We start from the raw sequence: 20,899 nt of genomic DNA on the forward strand, positions 1-20,899 counted from the left end.
TGGCACTGAATTACCTCTGTTAGTGAGACGAAGCAAACCTCTTTATCTGAGATTCATTCTTTCGGTCATAGTTACCTCTATATCTGAGACAGGTAGTGAATTTTATACGCATTAACCTTTGTAACTGAGAACTGACTAGTCTACCCAGAATTCCAGACTCAACTAATTTTTAGCCTCAATGACCTTCAGTTTCAGTTTTGCTTTACTATCATACGGATGTTTATTTCAAATACGCCCAAACGAAGGCTTAAATCGTTATCAATACGTGAAAAACGAAAATTAATATTTGTTTATGAAAGTGAGACGACAGGCGCCTCTGTCGAACTTAATGTGCCAAAATCTACTCTTTATAGAATAATTCAGAATACAGATAAAATTCAATCAAAATGTTCTGAAGGGAAGGAAAACAGAAACGTGTACTTTTATCAGAATATGCTGAACTTGAATAGTGTTTGCTAACATAGGTCAAGCAGCTTCGTAACAAAAACGTTTCGATGTAAGTGGACCGATGATTAAAGAAAATGCACAGGATTTCGACCGAAGGCTCGGTATAACTGAAATAACCTGTATTCTGACCTCTATTAATGGAACCGTTTGTAAATGAGACAGATATTTCTTTATACCTGGATATGTGAGACACTGGGTAAGTAGAAAACCTCTATAGGTGAGGCAAGCTTACAGGTGTCTCACTTAACCAGGTTCCGCTGTATTACACAAAGATTACCTGTAATGCCTAATATAATTTTACTACTAATCGCAAATGTCTTCCTATCTTCCGTTTCACAAAGATTCGATTTCGTTATCTCAACCAGGGATACATTGACGTCAGAGATAACTTCGAGAAGGCTTTTTCGGCATTGTTGCATTGCAAACCATGAACAGATCCATAGCGAAGTACCCACTTTGCACCTAATTTTGTCCATCCATCTACATTCAGACAGGAGAAAAACCGAAAGATTTTCAAATAAATTATTTTTATTTTAGTAGAACAATGAATTTTTCTAAGATAAAGAATGTTCCTAATGACCCGTTTGGCGATTTCAATGTCTCTCATGCATAATGTGATTGATATGGCGACTTAGACTAGTTAGGTGATTTCATGAAAACTTATTCCAAAATTTTTTTCAGCATCATCAACATTTCAAAGTGTTACAAACTTAGGACTAAAATTAGTATATCATGATATATATTTCATATATACAGGGAACAATAACTATATTTAATTCGTTCTATAAAACTTAATTTCAAGTCAAATTTTTAAAAGCAAGTTAAAAGAAAAATTTTTTAAATTATAAATAAATTTCTAAGAACTCTGTAGTATCCTGAAACTGTTTTTTAAATACAAGAATCTTACATATAAAATTTGTTAATTACAGATAAATGACCAGCCGTAGGCGTACGAGGATCAATTACTTGAATAATAAAAGTAAATTATAATCTACTATTTTCAATATAATATGGAGTCCAAAAATCAAATATATTTGAGTTTATAATATTAAGTCAATATGGCAATACTACAATCCTGTTGCTGTTGGAGAACAGTACGAAAAGGAAGCTATGCCAGTGGTATTTATACAACGGTAAGTTAGTTTGATGAGTTTTCTAAATAACTAATATTGTCTTATTGTTTTTCATGAAATCATGCTTCTACTCAAAAAGTTAAAACAAGCATGTTCAAGTATTTAATAGTGTTAAAAAAAGCCAAAAATTGTTTGCTATTATTACAAAATTTTCAGGTTAAAAGTTCTTAATCTTATCCGATAATATTTTTAAGATCCCAGCACCGCAGTAGTACAAAAATGAACCTTTTTGTCCGCTTACTTAGCTGATCATTTTCATTTAATAAAAAGATGATAGTTTTTCTTTTAAATTTTGTACTTTATAATAGTGTTATCTTTTTCTTGTAAAATGAATTGAACCAACTCTCATTCTTTATGTGAGCATTGTTACCGAAATTCCCAACTAAGCCATCCAAATTTTCCTTCGGTTTATTAATTTCCCATTTCTTTTTAATTTTTGTTTTGCCTTAGGAAATTAATGTAAAACTAGCAGATACCCGCTCTCTTTGCTGGACAATTTCTCCTTTTTAAAACAAAGACTATCCAAATATTTCGATACCTCAGAAACTCTACATCTAATCATTAAATTAACCAGATTTTTATACTTTTTGGATCAAAATCACTTCATCCACCGAGTTTCATCAAATTCCAAAACTAAATTTTTTTCCCGATTTTCTCGATTTTTTCAAAGGGGTACGTACCCCTTAAAAAATTGCAAAAAATCGAAAAAATTTTGTTATCTCCAATTTCGATAAAACTCAGTATAAAAGGTAATTTTGACCCAAAAAGTACAAAAATCGTGTTAATTTCTTGACTGGTCGAATAGTTTTTGAGATACGGACTAAAATCAATCCAAATATTACGATATCTCAGAAACTCTGCTTCCAATCATTACATCACTCCATCCACCGAGTTTCATCAAATTCCAAAACAAAATTTTTTTTTGAATTTTTCTCGATTTTTCAAAGGGGTACACCCCTTAAAAAATTGCAAAAAATCGAAAAAATTTTGTTATCTCCAATTTTGATAAAACTCAGTATAAAAGGTAATTTAGACCCAAAAAGTACAAAAATCGGGCGCATTTGTTGACTGTTCGAATATTTTTTGATATACGGTCTAAAATCGATCCATACATTGCGATATCTCAAAAACTCTACCCACCCAATTCGCTGGGCAATTGCAATTTTAAATATAAAGACTATTTCGTCCAACTTCATTTCATTGGCCATCGCTTAAAACTGCCCACTAAAAAATAGCTTCATTCGACAAAAATAGATTAGATAATAGGGATGCTCCTTCTGATGGTGATAGTAGTGCTCTTACTTCTAAGCCTGAATAACAACTATTGCTAAAAGATAATTTTTATTATATATAAAAAATGAATAAATGAGTAGATTAATCAATAAAAATTATCTTTATTTTGTATTATTTTCGTAAATATCCACGGTAATAATTTAATGATTTCAGTTGCTAATCCTGGGTCTATACTTGTGATTCCAGATGAGTGCAATAAATTTCCTTTCTGCAGATGAAATAAAATCCTAAAATAAAATAAATAAAAAGTGAATAATTTTTGTTAACACATTGAATTAATTAACATATTATTATTTATAGTTATCTTTACACTACAAATTATTATAAAATATACATACCAATGATTAATAAGCACAACCTTATCATAGATTTCCCAGCTATCCAGCAACTATCATATAAAAACTCGTGAGCAGCAGAACTTCATCACTATAGTCATATTCCCGCCTCATTATATATTGTCTATAAAAAAAACTATTTTTATCTACACCCTTCAAATTCATAGGCATAAAAACTGCAAAGTAACAGAATGTTTCGGCATAAAAAGAGGGAAGGAAAGCTAAAAAGTTGGTTCTAAAAGGCATATCCTTGACACTAAACCAACCTACATACCAATTTTCAACTTTGTAGTTCTATTTGGGAGGTTGTAATCAAGTTCAAAGCCATAAAAAATTCCTCCAAATTGCTGAAATCAGCCCATTCTTTTATAACATTGAACTACCTAATAAATAATTTTCCCTACCGAATTTCAGACTTAATGAAAGCCGCTGCCGCTGAATATGTTATACGGGTCATGTAACGGATTCATAACGCAACATCATCACCCTCTTTTGACCTTCAATACTTTGCGATAAGTCTATACTTTCGATGAAATACGACTAAATAAAATAATTAGACTCAGAATACAAACAACGACATGTTGCGAGGTTAATAATGAGTATAATGCACAAGCTACCGGATGGTTTGTACCAATTATTACACTTTATTTTATGAAACTATCTACTTTATTCCGCGTCATACACTCGCTTTTTGGCATCATAGAACCACAATAGGTCTACTAGTTTCCAAAAAAAAGTTGGATACGCTAGCTTGGATCTCAAATTTGCATATCCATGCCCATATCTCAATATCTTAAAACAATATTAAAACGAAGAAAAGCCATATTTTTATCGCGAAATTAACTGTTTACTAAATCGCCATTGTCAGCTACGTTTCGGTCGGCCTCTTTTTCAAAGACGTATGGAGGTACGATTCCACCGGCCCATAAACTACAACAAATTGTTGTTGTCTGGGTGTAACGGCAGGTCCTAAGAGTGTCTTCTGGTTACTTCTCAGACCAAATACGGCAATTTTGTTGGCATATCTATTAAGCAACAAATGCCAACAAATCTCATCACTTAACCAAATTTTTATAGAGAAAAGTGGATTTTTTTCGACCTTTTAACTACACTGAATTAAAACACCATGAAAGTTATTACGACCCACGCTTCACCGCCAAAAATGTTTTGCTACATAGTGTGATGTATTTGTAGATATCAACCTGCAAATAAATAATTAGTTATAAAAATTAAAAAAAAAAAACTGAGTGCCAATCTGTATTCTACAATAAACACATAGCAATAATTACGTTCAGTCGGATGGTGGTCGTATTCAGGTAGGTGTATATCATTTTTATATGATTTACGGTTTTAAATCACTTTTCACCAGTTCATATATCAACAGCGTAGACAACATTATTCTTTGAAAAAATTTCAAACGTGAAAATGTGAGTTTTATTTATAAAAAAAAAAATTTTATTTTATAAAAAATATTAATATACAGAATGTCTGTGACTCGATGGGCATAGATTAAGAGCGCATTCTTTGGAATATTTTAAGTCGAAAATGCCTTTTATAATTTAGTCCAATAGCCAATAGTTTATGGATTTATGGCTACTATTCAATTTAATCAATAAAGTAAAGGCATTCTTGAGTAAAGTAGTTTTATGTTTTATTAATTAATTATTTTTCTTCGTACATGTGCGAGACGTTCTGCAGGAAAATTATCTTTTTCTGCCAAATGACGATGTACATTTAAGAACACTTGTTTATTAGGAATTAGTCAATCGTTACTATTAAGTTTACTCATTTTGACTGTTATTTTTGGGGCCATACACCGTCATAAGTTATATCCATCAGGTCACGGGACACTCTGTACACGTCTGAAGCTATCGGGTTGATGTATATACGTTTGAAGCTAAAAGGTAGGTATATACGTTTGAAGCTGTCGGGTTCAAAAAAATACATAAATAAAACTTTGAAAATATAGAAAACATATTTGCTGTTTAAAATAAAGAAAAGCGCCATTGGTTTAAAATATGAAAATTTATGCAATGTCTATACAATGTAAATGTCTAGAGGGTTTTAAGAAAATCGTATTGTATTTTTATAAATATAATAAATCTGCAATTGAATTTCAGTACAAAAGAATATGTACTTTGATATGATATGCAATTATTAACTTCATTCGATTTTCACCATTATTGATCAGTTTTATGACGCGTAAATAAATAATCCTATTGGTTAGACAGATTGGTAAAAAAAGCAGGTAAAAACAAAAAGAATGATACCTACTATTCTATAAAATAAAAATTTCGCAGTTTCAATTAGGTAAAAATTTTATACTTGATCAAAAGATTACTGTTTAGGATAACAAATGCCTAATTCTTAGTAAAAGTAAGTTGGAAAATTCGTAAAGTGGTATGATTACTTATTATTAGGATTTATTAAAGAATGGCACAAATTACATTGAAAAAAGGTTCCAGTTAAATTTTATTTTAATAAACTTATTTTGTAGATCATTACTTCCGAATCAAAAGCACAAATATTTCAAAACTATGTTGATAAAATATATGAATTAAGAATAATTTCTATAGACGCTCTCATGTATAAAACAAAGAGTGAATGTGTTATGTCTGCTATGGTTATACGTTACTGTGTGTGATTGGTATTGTATGTATACAACTTCAAGTGATGAGTCAGACCGTCTGCATGCATACACATATACATACAAGAACTCTTCTTACTTCATATAATATAAATAGCTAACGATATGGTTTACAAATTGTATAATGAAAAATCATTGTAATAAACGCCATGCAATTTTTACCGTACATGTACCTGTTTGTTTAATTTTTATCTATTTATCTCACGTGGTAAGTGTCAGCAATGTCAGAGTTAATTTGTAAACACAATTTGTCAAAATCATATACATACTGTAGATATTTGTCTTACTTATTATTTAATGGTAGATCCGACCCTGCGGAAACGGATAGTAAAATATCTAAGACAGAGATGTATTATAATCATCACATAACTTATAGTATCATCTCTTATATTTTTCAGTACAACATGTTATTATATCCTCGCCACTCTGACGTGGGATATAAATAACAAAGAATATTTATATTTATAATATTTATATAAAGTTTACTAGTCTGCTATCATCATTTTCTACCGACTACAAATGAAAACAGGAGGATATCAGTATTGATATTCACATGCTATTGAAGAAGTACAATGCCAGTTTCTAAAAAAACCTGTAATGACTACTGTTAAACACACCTGGCTGCCTTGTTGGTTGTGAAAGAAGTCATGTGTGTCTAGGATAATATAATACAGTCAAACCTGGATAAACAAGAGTTCAAGGGAGCACAATCTCATTTTCGCTTATAGAGGCTTCGCTTACTAACCCGAGTTTCTCGTTAATGCCGATACATGGGTAGCGTTTCTTTCTTATAGAGGTACGCATCAATAACAAGTCTTTTATGCATGTATATATTTTTATTGTAGCAATAGTTCTTCCTAAATAATATAAATAAATAAAGCTCGACTGTCGCTTATAGAGGTATAGATAAGTAGCAATCTCACTTACGGGGTTCCATGAGCCAAAAACGACTCTCTCTTACAGAGGTTTCTGTTTCTTGCTAATAGAGGTTTTGGGAACTTAAAATAACGGGTCTTGGGTATTACTCTCACTTATAGAGTTTTCTCACTTACCCAGGTTTGACTGTATATTCAAAAACTAATTTTTTTCGATGGATACTGATAGGCAAATTATTCGAGCTAACCTATAGTGAAGAAATAAAAAAGTGTTTCATTGAAAAATTGTTTTTCATTTGGAGCAAATAATGCAGTCGGTTTTTTGGTTAAAAAGTGTTTTTTATATATTCATAATAAGCTTAGTATTCAGTATCGAAAAGAGAGAAAGGGTTGGATGTGTATATAATAATAATGATACCTAATACTTTGTAAGTAGCACCTACACAATTTTACAAAAAATACAATGAAGAAAATTTTCGATCTTGACAAAAAATACCTACTTAGCTAAAGTTATAGCTAAAGCAACAGTTTCCAGTATCGTGAAATATAGAAATATTGATCGTAAAACTACGTGTGATAGCTCGTTTGATTCGTTGGAGTAAAAAGAAATGGTTCCATATACGTGTTTTCAAAATCACACACTTTATGAAATGTTATGAAATGTACTATCAAAAACATTGTTAGGCACCCTTCTCGAGTGAAACAAACAGCATAAAGTTCAATTATTTATTTATAAAATAACTTTAAGGATGTATGAGCATGACAACAATGTTTGATTTAAAGGCTCAAAATTTGTTTGTAGGTAGTCTTTTACTCAAAGAATATGTGGTTAAAATTTCAGCTTAGGTATCCGTGCAAATTTTTAAGAAAAAATTCATTAAAAATCGATATAAAATACATTGGCTCTTATGGAGGAATCTCAAAAAACGACATATTTTGGAAGTTTTTGATATTTTTCATTTGGAATGAATGAAAACAAATTTAAAAAAAACTTTTTAATAGAAAGTAAACATATTAGCAATGAATTAGAAAAGGAAAAAAGTGTCACCGTCCATATAAGGGATGTAAGAGCAGGGTAGATTAAGAGTTGAAATTATTTTTATCTTATTTTCAACTTTGATGATGAATTTTGTTATAACTTCATGAATGTAGACGAAAAATAAGAATAAAATTTTTCGATATGTGTCTTGGTTTTCGAAATATCGAAAGCTAAATAATTAAACAAAATTTTCAATTTTCGATATTTTGAAAATTAAGCCAGATATCGAAAAATTTTATTCTTACTTTTCGTCTTATATCGTCAAGTAATAATATAAATTTATCATCAAAATTGAAAATATCTATTTTTAAATTTGTGCCCCCACTACCATGCTCATACATCCTTAACACTATTTATTTAAATAAAATCCTTAAGGACTAAACTAAATTTTCATTAAAATGAAATTAGTTTATCGAACCTCCTCGTATGTCGAATTCAGACGGTTTAAGCCATGAATAAAATAAAAGGATTAGTGTCTGTATGATATAATGCAGGTAGTATTGAATGTACGTCCTACGTACAGGTCAGCTTGTAATTTTATTAAAAACAACGTATTTCTATGTATTATGTACTTATCCAAACTCATATTATCCATAAACAGTGTTTGTATGTGCCAACAACCAGATTTTTTCGAGAAAGGATAGAATACAGAAGAATATATATATAATTTTATGTGAATGATGAAGATGGATTTATAATGGATTCTGTAAGTGTAATGGAAACGTGTTTAAACGCCAGTCACTGTCGTATGTGAGACGAGTTCGCTCGATAAATACACTGCATCAACATCGGCTGATTAAAGTAGAATTTTCATGACATACGGAGATAAAATTATTCTATAATATTTTCTATGTTACATATCATAGACCAAATTTTTATCAGAAAATGTACTCAACATGTACCCCTGTATGTGGACGTATCGAAATTGGATAGGTCTGGGCAGCTGCCCCGTGTAGCTGGAGTCGTCTAAGTACTTCTAGGCAAACAATTCCTGTTTGGGAACCGAGCATCAGTTATTCCTAGCATTTATTACTTCCAATACTAGGATTCGTTTTTCGGGCATGTATTGGACTACAAATTAAAAAAAAAATATGGATAACATCATAAAATAGACCAACATTAAATTCAACCACGTCATCCGTAGTCTTCAAGACAGAATTAAATGGAACGTAGTGGTCTCCAACGTCCCCTAGGGGATACGGAACTCTTGATTCAATCGAATCTGGAAAAATCTTTAAAAACATATGTATTTTAGAATACAATGTATGAACCATATTGAAGTTTATGTTGAGTATGTTTATTATAGACAAACGGTAAAATAATGGAAAGTCCGGTGATATAATTGGATTTATATATATATATATATATATATATATATATATATATATATATGTGGATTTTGTTTAGTCGAGTTTTACTCCGTTAAACTATGTACCCATACCAACCGCATTCTTTGTATACCTACTTGTATTTGTAGTGGAGTAGAGTTGTGTATGGAGTGATATTGGTATGATATGTATTTACAAATAAACAAACATACACACAAAGTGTCTCAAAAAATGTTCCAACTCTTCTAATGTGCATTTTAAATCCAATAGAAACTACACTTCGAAATTAAAAAGGAATATGACAGGAAACTTCTCGACTGATGATAAATTTTGCTCAACCAAGTTTTGAAATTTGATATCTCCCCTTATCCAGAATTCCTAAACTAAAGTATTTTGCACAAAAAAGTTGAATCAGTAACCATGCAATTTGTCTTGAAATAAAATAGCAAACTCGATATGGCTTAACATTTACGTAATATAAGTTGCCTACTTACTAATTTTTTAAGTGAACTTTAACATTGATCGTTTAAATTAAAAATTTATTGTTTATTATACAAATAGAAACATTTGCGTCCCTAACTCATGCGTTACTAATGATATTTGACACCTAAGAAACACATGCCATGAAGTTTTAGCAAAAGACGAGCGGTTTATTTCATTTTCTTTTATTAGCTGATTTTTGTAACATCTTTTACTGTAATATTTGAACACTTTCAATATGAAGAATTATTATGAAAATGATTGTATTTAAAGTATGGAAAATTTAAAAAGAAAAGAAGCAATTTTGCGAATTCGAGGCGTTTAGAAGATGCTACTGTATATTCTTAGATAATGGCTATATAGACTACACGTCTTTTTGAAACGATTTGTATATACATCACTCAGAATATTATCCAGATAAAAGCTATATACATTTCCATCATTAGTAACACTCAAAATAAACCCATGCAATCAATAAATATTCCAACTTTTTTTTTTAATGGAAAATACAATTTTTCTAATTAGATTTCACTCTAAAACCATTAAAATTATTAATAAAATAAATTTTCAATTTAACAAGTGTTTTTTTTTTTTTAATAAAATTATTGACAACCAAAAATTATTGATATTTTTAAAAAAACTCTCATTCCAATGCTAGAATTTAATCACCATGCGGTCATTTTTTCACAATTTATTTCATCTCTTTATACAGAACAATAATTCGGTGACGAAAGTTAATAAATTGCTAGGTCAATTGTTAGTACATATATTAATGACTAATAAAGTATTTCTGCAATCTAGAGTTTTTCCAAAAAAACAGATTTGGGAAACATAACATTTTCTAATAATGATAATGAGAGTTACAGGCATATCTCTAAACTATAAAACTTTTGCTTGAAATTTTTTTTTCAAAATCAATTTGATTTCTAAGAATCGAAGAAATAAAACATAACGATTAGAATATTTACTAATTTTTGTCTAAATCGATTCAGATTAAGAAGAAATGATTTAATAAAATAAGAGGAAAATTTCATTCATAAGAGCAAAAGCCACCTTTTTTACTCGATAGAGTAACTCAAAGAAGCCGATTTGTCTCAATCTTGCGAGTGCTATTGAAAACATGGCACTAATTTATGACATTTTTCAGCTGTGATGTCAATTTTTACCTAGCTATCACTTATGTGTTTAATTCCGGGACCAGGATTCCACATTCTTGAAACCTATTAGAGCTAGGTTAATTTTGATCACAAAGAAAAGTATGACCCAAATTTAGTAGGATTGCATACTTAGTTTATCAAAATTGGATAAAATTTAGATGTGATATAGCAAAATTAAATTTTTTGGATTCTGATGACGTCATAAAGTTAAAAAATTCGCGTTTTTTTGATAACATTGGCAAATTTGATCCGATCTTTTTGGAATTTTTTTTGAAACCCACTAATTTTGGGTCATTCTTTACAACTGTGATATCAATTTTTCAATAGCTATCACTTGTGTGATTAACTCCGAGACCAGAACTCCAAATTCTTAAAAACTATTTGGCAAACATGTTGAAGGATACATTAAGGTGCTATAGAATAACCCAGAAAAGGAAGCGGTTAACAGCTAACCTACATCATAAATTCTTTCAGTATGTTATCTACATTATTATTGGAAAGTTGTAAGAAATTTGTAAAGATTCAACTTGCATTCACTAGAAAATCTATTGTTATTTCTTAGAATTTAAAAATTGAGTACAATTGATAACATTTAACGAAGTTTTATAACAATCCAACCTCTTGAATAAAAGTACATAACACACATGGTATAACAATACCATTTATCATTTTATATTTTCTCATTCTATATTTATGATTATAACATTAATTAAAAACATATCAATCGGTCAATATAATCTTGGATACAGGTCCGTGCGCAAAGTAGGAGTTTTGGGGGTCAAAACCCCTCCCATTGAGAATCTTCTCACATAAATTTTGAACTAACAATATAGTCCTGTAAATGCACCCATTTATTTTCACTGACGAATGAGATATCCATACATATTTCGAGCTCGGTATATTCTTTGACTTTGTCTTTGAATTGAGTACTTCAAACAGAAAACGTGGTTCTTGAGGATGTTTAGCTAGCTGATGCTGCGAAAGATATTTTGATTGAAAAAAGAGAAAATGTTGGAGAAGATTTCAGTAAAATTTTCAAAACCATGAGTGATATCTGCGATGAATACGACATTAAAGTGCGGAAACCAAAGTTCGTGTCATAACAAACTCAACACTCGAATATACAAGCTGACTCAGTTGAAGATTATAAATCGAATTATGAATCATCACAAAATTTATCATATTCAGCTTGCCTCTTTCACAATGGAATATTTTGATAAAATTTCTTGTTCGACTTTTTGAACTAAAATATTTAATTTTGCACGATGATACCCGTGACATTTGAGTCGTCGAAAATTTCACTTGAAGCACTCGATATTTGTAATAAAGATGCGCTTCCTAATGTCTAATAAATGCTCCGTGTTCTGACAATTTTGCCTGTGAGCACAGCAACGAATGCTGTTAGTTTATGGTTAACTTTATCCTGTATTAAACAACAAATACTAAAACAATGATAAATCTAACAAGAAAACGAAAACCATTGTTCTAAAATAAATTTTATTTAATATAGTTTATAAAATGAATAGGTTATCTAATGACCGAAATAGCTTTTTGATGTCGTAAATTAATAATTTACGACATTTCGATGTTTTCTATTTGTTTATTTTATCAACGCAATCAATGGTCCCTTGGACGTACGATCAATGACATTCATTATTTTAAACGACAGTAGACTAATGATGCATGAAATAAAATTGCAAATTCAAGTAAAGAATGCAATTGATTCGCTTCGTAATTATTAGTTAGTAAAACAATATTACGAAAAGTTTTCGAAAAGTGACATTATCATATATAGGTACACAGAGAGTGGGAACACAATGAAGTGAAAATTCTAAAAATGTTTTCCATGTGAGGCAACTTAAGTAGACACCGCTGTATAAACCAGACACTATACTAAGGTGTCAAGTACCCCATTGCGTAAAGCTTTGATGACATCTTCGAATCAATATTGGATCCCAAATACATCACCTCTATCGCGCGTTTCGTTGTCGCCGTCTTCATACAACAAGAAAAAATAATAGCAAAAAAACACTGTAAAAATATTTTATTAGAAATCGAAATAAAAAGCTTCTATCTTGTTTAAAATATAAAAAAAAAAAAAGAAAAGTGTATGACTACATTTAAAAATATAGCATACAATCAAAATTTTTTGTAAATTTATTTATAATGATACTGCTATTAACGTGAATACCACATAATATATTTTATATTTTGTATTATATAGGTACACTCCCAAGCATACGAAAATGTGTTTAGGTACTTTAAAATGACAAATGAAGCATTTATCACAAGTTGATCTACGTAATTTACTTTTCATTTTTAAAACGAGTGTAGAGGAAATCCATACAAAACTTTTTTCTTTTATGAAAAACTTATATTCGTGGAAAGCGCGATGTAAACAACATCTGACGGTAACATTAAATCATGCTCTTGTGTTGGAAGCAACAATTATACACCGTGTTCCGTTATTAACTGCAGAAACCTAACTTTTCAAAATAAGGTCATCAAGAGCAACAAAAAAACTCTTTTCCAAATTTCGATCTGAGCCTTAATTTGGGAGCTACAGGTATGACAAAAATTGATAAATTTGATTATTCATTGGCTGTCATTCGATAACCAGTAACCAATGATAATAAGAAGATAATAGTAAATTTTTTTTAAATAATATTCAACTGAGGTAGGGATTTTTAGAAATTATAACATGATTTGATTCGTTTATATTATTTTGCAAAAACATTAAATTATTGTACGTAAACAAATAAACTATGTGACAATGGGTGTGGTTTGCTTGCTTAGATCCAATGATAAATTGTTTACTTATAAGTATTATTATTTTCTCAGAATAATAAAAAACAAAAATTGTATCAAATTATTAAATTGTCCCACTTTTTATAATTTAAATATTTTTATTCTATTATTCTTAGAAAATAATAATAATTATAAGTAAACAATTTATCATTGGATCTAAGCAAGCAAACCACACCCATTGTCACATAGTTTATTTGTTTACGTACAATAATTTCATGTTTTTGCAAAATAATATAAACGAATCAAATCATGTTATAATTTCTAAAAATCCCTACCTCAGTTGAATATTATTTAAAAAAAATTTACTATTATCTTCTTATTATAATTGGTTACTGGTTATCGAATGACAGCCAATGAATAATCAAATTTATCAATTTTTGTCATACCTGTAGCTCCCAAATTAAGGCTCAGATCGAAATTTGGAAAAGAGTTTTTTTGTTGCTCTTGATGAGCTTATTTTGAAAAGTTAGGTTTCTGCAGTTAATAACAGAACACGGTGTATATTAAAAAAGAGGAATTTAAAGTAAAAAATATATTCTTCCTATATAAAAGTTACATTTTGAGAAACATTAAACGCGTTATAACTTCGTTAACGCGTTATAACTTCATAAATATTAATTTTAGAAAAAAAAGTTCAAAGTTAATGTTTTAGGAAATTTGTAGATTTAAAAGCTAAGTTATTATCATTTTCTTGTTTAAACAAATATTAGATACCGGTCAAATAGTCAATAAGTAAATCGTCATAGTACAGTTAGTAATAGAAAAAAAAATTGTTTTACAAAAAAGGTAGGTAATTTAATTATTTACAAAAAAATTGTACCATTTTTGGTCTAAAGTGCATTCCTTAAAATAGAGGCATTTCCCCCCGCCTATTTTTGTAAGGATTTTGTGCATTTACATTCAGGGCGTGATACTGAACCTATTTAACAAAAGCAAATCTACCAAAATTTCTATTCAGGTGAATATTTGGCTTCCATTTACTTTTCTGTTTAATTTTGAATTTTAGTATAATATAACAATACAACCGAAGTTAACTTATTCAAGCATTTCATTTTAATTGTCCAAGATTATACCTAGAACAAAGAAGTTTTATATACAACTTCATTTTCAATTATTAAATAAAATACGTGTATTGTATTCACTGAGGATCACATAGATTTACAACAAAACTTTGTTTTAAAATTATTTATTTATTTAAATTCCAACAGAAGCGTAAAATATTTCAATACCAAATATTTGAATACTCTTTTGTACAACGTTTTGGAATGTTTTATTAAAAAAAAAAAATACTTTTTTTCTGCTAATAACAAACATTAAGAATGCATGATCATTAAAATATTGATCTTCGAAAATTCGATTTTATTTGTTTTATATAGAGGATGTACCTCAATCACCGGATCAACGAGAAAGTCCTTATACGATTCTAAGACGAAAAGTTTTGTGATCTAACACATCTTTTACGATTTACGTACATATCGTACATTTACGTAGCATCACATTTTCGTATATCTGCATCACAAAATTTGCACAGAGCAAATATAGAAAAGGGGCTATACTTTTTTCTCTAAAATATATTTGGTGATAAACATGTGATATACAGGGTGTTCTGTTATTGACTGCAGAACGTCTCACTCTCGTAATAAGCTGATCAAAACGAACGAAAAAGCTCTTTACCAAATTTCGATCTGAGACCTAATTTACGAGATATGGCTATGGTACAAATCAAACACAAAATGGGAGTAATCAAAAAATTTAACCATTCACAATGTCAGCAAGCCTGGTATTCATACACTATCTTATATGAAAGGAACTATTAAAAACAATAAAATTTAATTGGACAATAAAAATCCCATTTTGATGTGGTTGATATATGCTAATGAAATAACACTTTTTTGTCAATCTTCAACTTGAGTCTCCACAACGTTTAGACTAAACTTGAATCAATCGTTAAACTAAAATTAAATGGAACATCATTTGTACCAAACATATGTCATCAATTTCTCATCATTGTCAGCGAGATACTTTAATATTATTAATTAAAATAAAAGCCAATAAAAAAGTACATATTAAAATGATATGATACACACAAATAGATAGATATATTATATTTTAATAATCTCATTAGCGATTGTCATATTATATTTATTATCAACTTAACTGTCATATTGAGATAATTCACATAAAAAATATTTATTAGAGTAAATAAGATTGTTTTTAATATGTTGTAAAATAAATTTTAGTCAATTTATTTATTTCAATTGAGTGTTTCAGTCTTTCTTTTTGATCGGGGAGAAGATCCGTAAACAGGACCCGTTAAAGGAGAGCCAGTCCTCAGTTGGCTATTAAAGCAATGCGAAGAACTAGGTCCAATCAGAACATGATGCCCCCCATCAAATTCTACAGTTTCTGTTTAAGTTATTTTTTAATGGGTTAACTACGAAACGAGTTGCCAGCCATTATAGATTAAAATAACCCACCCTATATACCTAGACTCTGCTACAAAGTTTTAATTATTCGACGGGAGACTAACCATGAAAAGTTCTTTAGCTCAAAAATAGTACTTAGAGCCAGATTAAAGTTAACAGGAGCCTTTTATACCAACATGGGTGATTAAACGTTAAGTTAAAACATTTCAATCACAAGCATATAATAAATAGAATGTCTCGTCTGATACATATTGTAAAAAAGTTTGTTGTCTACTAAACGAATATTACATAAATTTTCTGATATACAAGTATAAAATAGACATACAATTGTACAGTGATGGGAAATAGTTCAGAAACCCTTAAATTACATTTAAACGACACAGATTTATATGAGCTGAATGTGACGAGTCTCTGAAACGTTACGGCTTCAAGGAGTCAGAAGCTGCGTTTAGGGTTGACACATAAACTTTATAATAACGTACCCAACTTTATTTTCGATATAGATAATTTATACTTTTAAATAAAAATACTCGAAAACGAAACACTCATATGGACAAGTACTTTATGTGCTGGCTGAATTCCGGAACCAGGATTCCACATTCTGGAAACCGATTAGAGCTAGATTAATATTGAAAAGTATGACCCAAACTTAGTAAGATTACATACTTGGTTTATCAAAATTGGATAAAATTTGGATGTGATCGAGCAAAATTAAATTTTTTGGATTCTGATGACGTCATGAAGTTAATAAATTTGATTTTTTTGATAATACAGACAAATTTGATACAATCTAGTTGGAATTTTTTTTGAAACCTACTAATTTTTGGTCATCCTTTTCAGCTGAGATGCAAGTTTTTCGATAGCTGCCACTTATGTGCTTAATTCCGGGACCAAGACTCCAAATTTTTGAAACTTATTAGAGCTAGGTTAATTTTGATCACAAATTTGAAAAGTATGACCAATATTTAGTAGGATTACATACTTGGTTTATCAAAATTGCCAATATGGTACTTTTTGATACCTTTTAATGAACAGCGAATATATTAATGATAATTACAATTTTAATCCAATTTTGTTTGTATTACTCTGTATTATTTACTTTATTTATTATCAACAAAATTTCGATTTTGAATGTTAATCAGTTCCTTATGCAAAATACCCCAGTATCATTTAGGAGAGTATTGAGTTCCTTGTTTTGCTCGGAAACGTATGGAAAAATCAATACTTTAATTTGATACTCTATCATTTGAAGAAATTTAAAAAGTTTATCAATTAAATAGACAGACTCTTTAAGGTAAAATGACACCTTTTTTTTTCAATTCTCTCTTTAATTAAGATTGCTAGACAAGATATTTGTCAATAATTAGTTTACGAATGTATGTAACATATTATAAATCAAAATTAGTCGAACAGACCATGATGTAAATATTGTGTGCATGATTAAATGTGAACAACAATAATAAGTAATAATAATAAATAAGTGGATAAACAAATTAAAAAAATTCATTGAGTTGAAAAAATTGCATTCGTGTCTAGAACTCGAATAGCCTAATTGGTAGGGCGCTTGACATGAATCCAAGAAGTTCGGGTTCGAGTCCTGGTTCGAGTGTATTTTTTTCAATTCTCTCTTTAATTAAAATGACACAATTATGGCGACTCTCCTCCATTTTGCCTTTACTCATATGTTAAATACTATCACGAATTTTGATCAAAATCGTTAGAGCCGATTCCGATATATATAAGGCGCAATCTAAATATACTTGCCACCGGCACTATGTACCCTCATTACGGCTCTGTTTGAATTGTTTAAAAGCTGAAGGGTTGCGGAACTTTTTTGGTATCACGGTATAATATTCTACCAAAAACAAATAAATATTTTGTCTGAATATTCATACTGTAAACTTTATATCATTTTGTTATACAATAATAATAAAACTAATTTACTACATAACAGTATTTTGTGAATGTGAACGTCGTCTATATCTACCTTGATTTACTTTTAATTTAATATTAAAAGTTTAAAATAACTTTTTTTTTGTATAGAACCGCCTTCAAAAAATCAATACTTAAGATATACTTTATTATATAGTCAGGATCAAATTAACTGACTTTCTTATCAAATTTTTTTTTTGTAAACGAATTCATTTAGTTGTACAATGATTTACTTCTGACAACAGAGAATTTTTAGTTATTTTTTATTTCGATAGGTTCAGTATCTGAATTTTTTGATAACACATACAAATTTGATCCGATCTGATTGGAATTTCTTTTGAAACCCACTAATTTTGGGTCATTCTTTCCAGCTGACATGTCAGTTTTTCGTTAGCTATCACTTATATGCTTAATTCTTAACTCATTCTTGAAACCTGTTAGAGCAAAGTTAATTTTGAGCACAAATTTGAATATTATGACTCAAATTTAGTATTATTACATACTTAGTTTATCAAAATTGGATAAAATTTGGATGCGATAGAGGAAAATTAATTTTTTTGGATTCTGATGACGTCATAAAGTTAAAAAATTTTCTTTTTTCATAACACATGCAAATTTGATCCGATCTGATTGGAATTTCTTTTGAAACCCACTAATTTTGGGTCATTTTTTCCCGCTGAGATGTCAGTTTTTCGCTAGCTATCACTTATGTGATTAATTCCAGAACCAGGACACCACATTCTTGAAACTTATTAAATCAAGGTTAATTTTGAGCACAAATTTGAAAATTATAACCCAAATTTAGTAGGATTACATACATGGTTTATCAAAATTGGATAAAATTTGGATGTGATCGAGCAAAATTAAACTTTTTGGATTCTGATGACGTATAAGCGAAGTACGTTTAAAGAGTTTGTTCATCTTGAATATAAAAGTTGTCTCAACAAAATAAGTGATAATTATGATGAATTTATGATCCAAATTATGCCTCACAAAAAAATATTAATTTTTAATAAATTATTTTTTTTTAATCACATTTGTTTCCGTTATTAATAACAGGAAATTTTAATGTTATTTCCTTTCTTGTCAATTTATGAAAATGTAATAGACTCAGGTTGTCAAATCTTAAAATACACCACTGAGAACCCTGCCTGCCATTCAGATTTAATACAAATAAGAAGACTAGTCTGGGTAGACATTACCTATTTAAACAAAAGCTTTTTACTGGTAGAAATTCCCATTTATGTGGGATAGAAAGTTTTAAGTTGACATATTCTAAACAACAGAATGACATTGAACTATATTTTATTACGGTATAAGTAGGTACATACACTATCTATGTATGTATGTGCAAGATCTTGAAATAGCCTCGAGTACGAGTATCTCGTTTCAATCATAACGTGTATTCCCTAGTGTATACTTTCTAATCAAAAGAATATCTATCCTAATATGATAGCCATTAACTTACCCATATTGATGGTTTAGATTTTAGAATATATACCATCGGTAGTGAGTGCTTATCATAAATTCGCTACTGTGTATACTTTCTTTTCGTTCTAGTTAGTAGGTATTACGAGGGGTTTGCACTAATTTGCACGGGTTGAGCAATTTTCAGGAATTTCTCAGTGCATCTGTTGGGATTTTGCTTGGCTTTTACATCTCCAGCGGCCCCCAAGTCAAAATTAGACTAATTTATCAACTTCCCAACCCCCTTTTGCTCTTTTTTTCTGTCGTAACATCGTGTTTTCGATTTTTTGCAATTTTTTAAAGGGGTTGTTTTCCCCTTTGAAAAAATCAAGCAAAACGCAAAAAAAAATTTGTTTTGGAATTTGATAAAACTTGGTAGATGGGTTAATTTTGATCCAAATTATAAAAATCAGGGTAATTTAATGATTGGATGCAGAGTTTCTGAGATATCGCAATATTTGGATCGATTTTAGTCCGTATCTCAAAAACTATTCGACCAGTCAACAAATGTACCCGAATTTTGTACTTTTAGTGTTAGTGTAAACATCAATTTTTACCCGTGAGGGCGCAAATTGTATAGTACGTATTATATGGGAATATTAGTTATGTGTGTCTGACATGTATGTATGTGTAATGTGACAATGTAATCAACACTATCCTTACATGGTATTTCAACAATTAACTCAGTTTGTTTTCACTTGTTTTTCTTCGCTTTATTCATTCCTAAGTATAGACTAGACCAATATTTCAAGCCAGTTAATAAGGCTTCGTGTTAGGAAATTGTCTTTATTTTATAGCAGTAAACCATCATCATTATGTCGCACCCGATATATACTTTCCACCTTCTCATCATGAGAGTCTAACGTGTTTTAATATGACCTCAGATGGAATATATTAAATCAGTATGTATGTATTTATAGAAGCTATAAATAAAGCTAAAAGCATTTCGTGGTTTATTATTCAAAACATTACCTAAATGTTGAACACCTATGACACCTAGGTGATTATACTCTACATATGTAGATAATTTAAATCTAATTGTGAATGACAAATGGGTGTTATGATGTGACAAATTTGACAAATTACCACCACATAGGTTGACCGGAGTTGAGTATGCAAAAACTGATGACCAAATTTTGTTATTTATCAACCGCCTAAATTAGTTCATATGCTGTTAGTTGGTTGACTCCTGTGCGCAAAGTATAGCAGAGTATGATTCCTCTGCACTTCGATAACAATTCGTTAGGAAAACGTCTGTTCGCATTTGTGTGTATTTCAGAAGTTTTCGAGGTCACACATGTAATAAATTCAACATATAAACAACAAAAAATATACGAAATATATCTTTATAACTTATTATAAACAAGTGAAAACAAACAATTGACTGAGTTAAATGTTAAAATACCATGTATAGAAAGTGTTGATTATGCAATCGTTTTTTTTACGTCATGTAAGTAAAGAAAGATAGTCACTCATAGATAGCTACAGTTGTGTAAATATAACACGACTGTGGTGTCACACACATATAACTG

The 20,899-nt window shown here is 29.7% G+C and overlaps 1 protein-coding gene across 1 annotated transcript in view; it reads left to right on the forward strand.

Annotated features, from left to right (window-relative positions):
• Positions 1-1,471: 1,471 nt before the first annotated feature.
• LOC123296425 overlaps positions 1,472-20,899 on the forward strand; it is a 38,102-nt gene continuing 18,674 nt past the window's right edge. The window contains exon 1 of the mRNA XM_044877891.1: positions 1,472-1,580. Within this exon, the coding sequence (XP_044733826.1) occupies positions 1,506-1,580 (75 nt within the window). The 5' untranslated portion in view covers positions 1,472-1,505. The remainder of the gene's footprint in view (positions 1,581-20,899) is intronic.

The sequence above is a fragment of the Chrysoperla carnea genome, chromosome 3 (genome assembly GCF_905475395.1).
Source record: "Chrysoperla carnea chromosome 3, inChrCarn1.1, whole genome shotgun sequence".
Taxonomy (NCBI): Eukaryota; Metazoa; Arthropoda; class Insecta; order Neuroptera; family Chrysopidae; genus Chrysoperla; species Chrysoperla carnea.